The sequence below is a fragment of the Octopus bimaculoides genome, chromosome 1, assembly GCF_001194135.2.
Source record: "Octopus bimaculoides isolate UCB-OBI-ISO-001 chromosome 1, ASM119413v2, whole genome shotgun sequence".
Lineage (NCBI taxonomy): Eukaryota > Metazoa > Mollusca > Cephalopoda > Octopoda > Octopodidae > Octopus > Octopus bimaculoides.
Genome location: NC_068981.1, coordinates 156,434,871 through 156,442,150, shown reverse-complemented (window position 1 = coordinate 156,442,150; position 7,280 = coordinate 156,434,871). Strand labels below are relative to the sequence as shown.

The window sequence follows — 7,280 nt, the reverse complement described above, 5'->3', positions numbered from 1 at the left end:
TACATATATATATACATACATATATATATATACATATATATATATATATCCTTATTTGTGTATTAAGGCTACCATTGGTTTCATGTTAAGAAAGCTGATCACATGAAGGAATGGTGTTCATCTCCATTTTGGATGAAAACACAAAACTACTCCAAAATAGAGACGAACACCATTCCTCCATGTGATTGGCTTGAAAAATTAAGATATTTTTTTTAACATGAAACCAATGGTAGCCTTAATACACAAATAAAAAAATTTTATCCACCAGTGTGGTGTTGAGCATGCATTCTCGTTGTTCGACATTTATGTATATATACATATGTATAGACACATTCATGCTGGGCTTCTTTCAGTTTCTGTCCACCATATTCATTCACAATTTTTTGGTTGGCCCAGAGCTATAGTGGAAGGCACTTGCTCAAGGTACAACTATCACACAATATTAATAGGTAGTTTTTTTTTTTTTTTGACACTCCCTGCATAAAATATACTAACTCTATTGTAACTATAGCTAATTGGCATGTAAGTGCCTTTGTTTAAATCACAGTTTATTACTGACAAACTAACCAATCTGCAAAACTTCATTTCACCTCAGTTTAATAAACATTTCTTTTACAAAAATTTTTATTGGCAAAAATATATATTTAAATTACATAACACCTTTGCAATTTACCTTAATTTCAGTTACGGACATCTCAGGCACACTGTACAAATGACCAATGCCTCCAAGAAAGTAAGTGAATTAATTCTTGTTGTCATATGTCATTTGTTTATTTTTATGTTATATTTTTTATCTTTTACATGTTTCAATCATTTGACTATGGCCATGCTGGGGCACTGCCTTGAAGGGATTTAGTCAAACAGATCAACCCCAGTGCACGCTCTTTCCAGGTACAGGGCCATGAGACCTGCTACATTGTCAATGCCTTGTAGCCTGGCCACTACCTTGATCTTACGGATCCAGGCCACTACACCTTCTTCGTCATAGAAAGGTCTGACAGCATTGCTGCTGATTCTTATCTTCACTGCCATCTTGTGGAAGGGGAACAACAACAATGGAGAAATATATTTATACATGAGTGCTTGTTGTATGAGGGAACTGTAATGCGAGGAAATAAGATATGGTTCACTTACCTTCTGTGTGTTGGCCATCCAGCTGTACTAAGTCCAAAACATGCACCTTACCCATCGCACCTAATGTAAGCAGCTGCTACTATCAATCTTGCTAGCTTGCTCCACTGACATCTGTTCACGGTGAGTACCCCAAGCTGAAAGAGGACAACCCTTCCTATTCCAGTCAGACCCCTTGACTGTTGACGCCACAACCCTTTCCTTCTGGCTCATCTCATTCCCACAGAAACTTAATTTGATATTTAATAGGATTCTTATATTTTTAAAAATACAAAGTTTTAAAGTAGCTGGTAGTCTAAATTGAAAATAAAAAAATATTATGTATCTTTGAAAAATACTATAATCCAACTCCTCTATTTGGCAGTCCTAGCTGGATCTCATTAACCTCTGTGTACCTATGATATAGCTAAATTCTATGAAACTATTTTCTGCTCCAGATTTATATTTTTTCTCACCATCTACAGCAGGGGTTCCCAACTGGTGGTTTCCGACTCCCTGGGGGGTTGCAAAGCCTTGCCGGGGGGGGGCGGAGGGTCGCGTAGCCTTGCTAGAAGTGGCTTGGGATAATATTAATTAATTAAAATGTAAATTAAGGGCTGCTTATAGTAGGGGGTTGCGCAGGTTTCAAGCTTTTGGGTAAGGGGTCGTGAGTGCAAAAATGTTGGGAACCACTGATCTATAGGACGATTTGTCTCTCATTTATTAATTTCGCCTTATTTTTCCTAACAGCTGTACAATAATAAACAAATGAATAATGTAGATAGAGACAGCTATACTCTTGCTTTAGATGTAAATAAATAACAATAATGAGAAAGCTTTAAAAAAGTAACTTCTTAAGCAATAAAGATACAAAATGTTTGTCAATCAGAGGATATAACTCATGACCTTCATAGTTTTGCATTTACCTAAAAGACAAGCTGGTCACAGCTGGTTAGCCTTTGATCATAGCTCTGCTTAATCAAGGCTTCCTGGGCCTAGATATTTGCATCAAATTCAATTATTTTTTTGATTCAACAGATGTTTATACTCTTTTTCCATGAATGCCTGATAATAATTTACATACAAGTCATTACTTATGTAGCAATATAAATATTTTAGTGGCAGTTTATGGAAAAACCTTTTTACCAAAACTAATATTTGCATTTGTTTTTTACAGGTATGAAAACAGTAAAGATAAATTAAATACTTTATTAGTTCTCTACTTTTGTCATAACTATTTCTGTTTGGCAATGCACTGTTTTACTAATTCCCTTTTGTGTTATTCTGAATTTGATGAGACTGCTAAAGGTCAATTCTGTATCAACAATATATAATAGTAGTGGTGCCAGATATGGTTATGTGGTATAGTTCACTTTGCAACTGTGCATCTTAATGCATGGCCTTTTGAGCAAGTGTCTTTTACGGTAGCCTTGAGTTGACCTAAATCTTGTGGATGAATCTGAGTTGAAAGAAAGGATATAAAAGCCTGTTGGATGGATTATATATGTAGTTCAAAGTTCCAGCTTTGTTTAACACACTTGTGTCATACTGGTTATGAGAATTGCATTTGGGATATGAGTCCCTGAAATTCTCAGTCATTCTGTACTGCAAATTGTTCAGTTAATCAAACAATTAGACACTCATACATCAAAACTGACTTGGAAGTTCATTGTCATTAATTAATATCATAGTATTTTCAATTAATACTGAGTGTAAGAGATGTAAAGAGAGAGAGAAAGAGGTGGGGTACACTTTCTGTATGACACGCATTTGGTGGTAATGAAACACTTTAATGGCACACCAGCTACAGTGGTAATGAATATGCATGACTGGGTTTTCAAGTTGGGATCATCAGATAAAAGTAACTGAAAATGATAGATTTAAATTATGCTAATTTATACAGAAATTCCTGTCATGATGAACTTATCCATTTTAAAATGTTAACTTTTATTTTCTTACTTTGTTTAGTGCCAAGCTTACCTGAGGGACCTGATAGTGCTTTTAGTAACATGATGTTCATTACTTTGGGATGGATTGTTATTGCTACAGCACTATTTCTGCTGCGTCCTGCAAGTCTTCGGAACAAATCCAGCATGAAGTCTGACCGGAGATCAGATGTAAGTATACATTGCATTCTTTCACTGGTTTCAATCATTGGACTGTCTTCATCTTGGGGTACCACCTTCAAGGTTTTATTAGACTACCATAATGATCCTCAGTACTTATTTCAGTCTGGTACATATTTTATTGGTCACTATTTATCAAATTGCTAAGTTATGCTTCTTGACAAAATGGAATGCAGCTTCAAATTCTGGTAAACATGAATGTTGATACACACTCTCTGTGTGTCTGTGTGTCTGTCTGTCTGTCTGTCTCTCTCTCTCTCTCTCTCTCTCTCTCTCTCTCTCTCTCTCTCTCTCTCTCTCTCTCTCTCTCTCACACGCACACACGCACACACGCACACACACACACACACACACACACACACGCACACACACACACACACAGCGGGCTTCAGCACAATTTTAGTCTGCCAAACCCTAATTACAACACATTGATCATAAATATATTTTTCTAAAATTGGTGTTGAATGGTTAATGTACAAGACATTAGTCATTCATTTTGATTTATCTGTATTATATTCTCTATACAATTATTATGCAAGTGATCTTAATCAACCATGGTGATTAAATCTTCTAAAGGTGCTGGCACAGCAATATTAGTTAAGATCACTTCATAACCATGGTTCTAGTTTCAATCCTAATGCATGGCACATTGTGCAAGTTCTTCTACTGTAGTCTCAACTTGACCACTACCTGGTTAGTAGAGTTTGGTTGATGGAAACTTTGTGGTTGTCCATCATGAGTGTATGTCCTCGTGTAAATCTGTACATCAGACTGCATTGTATTACATCAAAAGGTAATTAAGCCATTTTATAAATATAAAATTATATGATAAGTACCAGATTAATATTAGTATTGGGATCAATATGATTGATTAAAAGACTTTGAAAGCATTGCCTCTAGCATGAAAGCAGTTCAAAGTCTGAAACCAGTAAAAGAATATTCCTAATTCATGGCTGAGGGGTTAATACTAGAAAAGTATATTTTGTTTAGAAAAAAAATAGTTTTTCTTCTTGTGCTTGGCACATGATTAATTGTATATTACAAAAATAGTGATTTTATTTGTGTGGAGTGTGTAGTTGGCTGTATTGGCCTTGAACTTTGTAACTGGTTCCTATTTGAATGACTCCTTGGAAGAATAGAAAGTAAAGTTAGCCTCAGCAGGATTTGAAATCTAAATGTGAAGAATGTAATTAGATACTACAAGTATTTTGTCTAACATTTACTGATAGAATAAAATAAAATAAAAGAATAATTGTGCTCTATTTATTCCTTAAAATAGCTTAGATGGTTCTGCAAATATACAGTATATTTATCAATAGTTGAATAAGAAATTTTTATAGCTGGAAATTTCTTAATTATTACGATTTACCTGCCCTTGGTCTACTGAATAATTCCAGTTAACATTACTCAGAGGTTGTAGATCAAATGTTTCTCTACAATTAAAAATTCAGTATAACAGTTATATCACATTTAGTTGACTGGATTTTGACACTACACAATGTGTTTGGTTGTATAGAAGGTAAAACGGTAGTAGAACTATTTATTATTTTGAAGCTGTATTTTCTGTTGCCAGGAAATATATTTGAATTGCATCATACTCCTTCCAGAGGAAAATGACAAACTGGTGGACTTATAAGTACAAAGGATAAAATTCTCAGCAGCTTTTCTTTTGCTTCTTTACATTCTAGGTTCAAATCCCACTGAGGTCAACTTTAACTTTTATCATTTTGGGGTTGATAAAATAAAGTACCTTTCAAGTACTGAGCTTGATGTAATCAACTAACTCCCTCCCACTGAAATTATGCCAAAATGTGAAACAATTATACTTTGCCTGAGGATGATTAGCAGCAGGCTGGTTTATAACTCAGTGTAGAGGTCAGGTTTTAAAAGGCAATTTGATGGGTCAATGTATGACCAGTGCATTTAAGAAATTTAATGTGATTGAGATGGAGATACATGAGGGAATTCTTAGTGTAGCTATTGTTATGTATAGGAAACAAATTTAATGTAAGGAGCACCAAATACTTAGTTAAATATGATCACAAGTAATTTATTCTCTAAGCAATAGTAATTTTATATGCCAACCTGAGCATAATCTCAGCACAATTATTTTCTAAAATTCACAGCACTACTTTGGCAAGTACTTTGAATAGAAAATATCAACAGCTGTCTCCTGTGTTTTGTAAATTAATTTGAATTATTTAGTCTAAGTAAAGTTATGTTCACCTCACATTAAAAGTATTTCATGTAAGTTTTTTTTTTAATATTTACCCAACTGATTTTTTTGTGCTGATGTCACCTATCAGAGAATAATTTTTTACAGTTTGGTAAGATAATGCAAGTAAAGTTTTATATTTTACTCAGAAACATGATATTTGTAGCTTGTTTAAACTTCTTTCTACTCAGTATTCTTCTCTTCCCACTATCTTGGTTTTAATTTAGGGAAATAGGAACACTGATAGGAAACCTGTGTAGGTCTTCTGCACAGATGACATAAAATTGAACTTGCCTCCATCAACAAAGTTGAAATTAAGAACCATTTATCTGTGCAAAAAAAAAAAAGTGTGACTAAGTGGTAAGAAGTTTGCTTCCCAACCACATGGTTTTGGGTTCAGTTCCATTGTGTTGCACCTTGGGCATGTTTCTGCTACTGTTGCACTAGACTGACCAAAACTTTGTGAGTGGATTTGGCAGATGGAAACTGAAAGAAGCCTGTCGTGTGTGTTACCATCTCCTTGCTTTGACATTGCCTGATAGTTGTGTCCTTCATTTCCAGTCTTCTGTGAAACATATCAGGCCATGGGTGAATATTACCTTACTTGGAAACAGGCATGGGTTGGTGACAAGAAGGGCATCCAGCTGTAGAAAATCTACCTCAACGTTTCATGTTTAGTCTGATCCATGCGAGCATGTCTAGAATAATGGTGATGATGATGGAATTGTGTATTTAAGATATTGAGCTGTTGATTCAAAGATATTGTAATTATGGATTTAACTTTGCAGCAGTCAACTGTGTTGTGCTTAAAAAGTAGTTACTATGCTTGCCTCAATCAACACAACTGACAACAAGGGAACTTCTACAAGATTTCTTGGCTTGTTTGAAATGGCAGCCAAATTTCCAAATCACACTCCATCATCTTGCAAAAGGAAGGACACATTGTAATGTACCTAGAGACAGTGCGTCTGAAAAATAAGATAGGATCAGAGGTGATCTGAGCTGGAGCTAAACAATAAAAATAGTTGACTGGTTAGTAATAGAAGAACTTCCATTATAAATATGTTTGCTTCATATGTATGCAAATTATTGAGTTTTCTAAAAAGAATTTCAATCCATTAATTCTCCTAGTTTTGAAAAGTGGATTTGTTTTTCTATGCTGGCATGTTGGATGGGAACTTATTTGAGCTAAGGGATGTAATGTTCTCTAGGAATGTAAGCATCACAGCATCATTTTATAGGTCAAAAAGCCAAACTGGCTTTGACAGTATTTGATTGTAGAGTGTAAAAAATTGGAAGAAATACTACTGAGCATTTTGTCTGTTGCACTAACAATTCTGCCAGCTTACCACCTAATAATAATAATAATCCTTTCTACTAAAGGCACAAAGCCTGAAATTTGAGGGGAGGGGACTAGTCGATTACATTGATCCCAGTGTTTTTCTGGTGCTTAATTTATCGACTCCGAAAGGATGAAAGGCAAAGTTGACCTTGGCGGAATTTGAACTCAGAATGTAGCAACTGGCAAAATACCTCTAAGCATTTCGCCTGGGATGCTAATGACTCTGCCAGTTCGTTGCCTTCCTAATAATAATAATAGTTTCAAATTTTGGCACAAAGCCAGCAAGTTTGGAGGATTGGGTAAGTTGATTACATCAACCCCTGTGCTCAACTGGTACTTATTTTATCAAATTCGAAAGAAGGAAAGGCATATTTGACCTTGGTGGAATTTGAACTTAGAATGTAGAGAAATGTCATTATGCTTTCTACCCAGCTTACTAACAATTCTGCCAGCTCACAGAATAATAACAACAATGATAATTTTACTG

The 7,280-nt window shown here is 35.0% G+C and overlaps 1 protein-coding gene across 1 annotated transcript in view; it reads left to right on the top strand.

The window, feature by feature from the left end:
* The window catches only part of LOC128248698 (small integral membrane protein 14-like), a 107,069-nt gene that overhangs the window by 23,228 nt on the left and 76,561 nt on the right, over nucleotides 1–7,280 (top strand). The window contains exons 3-4 of the mRNA XM_052970456.1: nucleotides 685–733; nucleotides 3,079–3,227. Coding sequence (XP_052826416.1) covers nucleotides 685–733; nucleotides 3,079–3,227 — 198 coding nt within the window. The remainder of the gene's footprint in view (nucleotides 1–684; nucleotides 734–3,078; nucleotides 3,228–7,280) is intronic.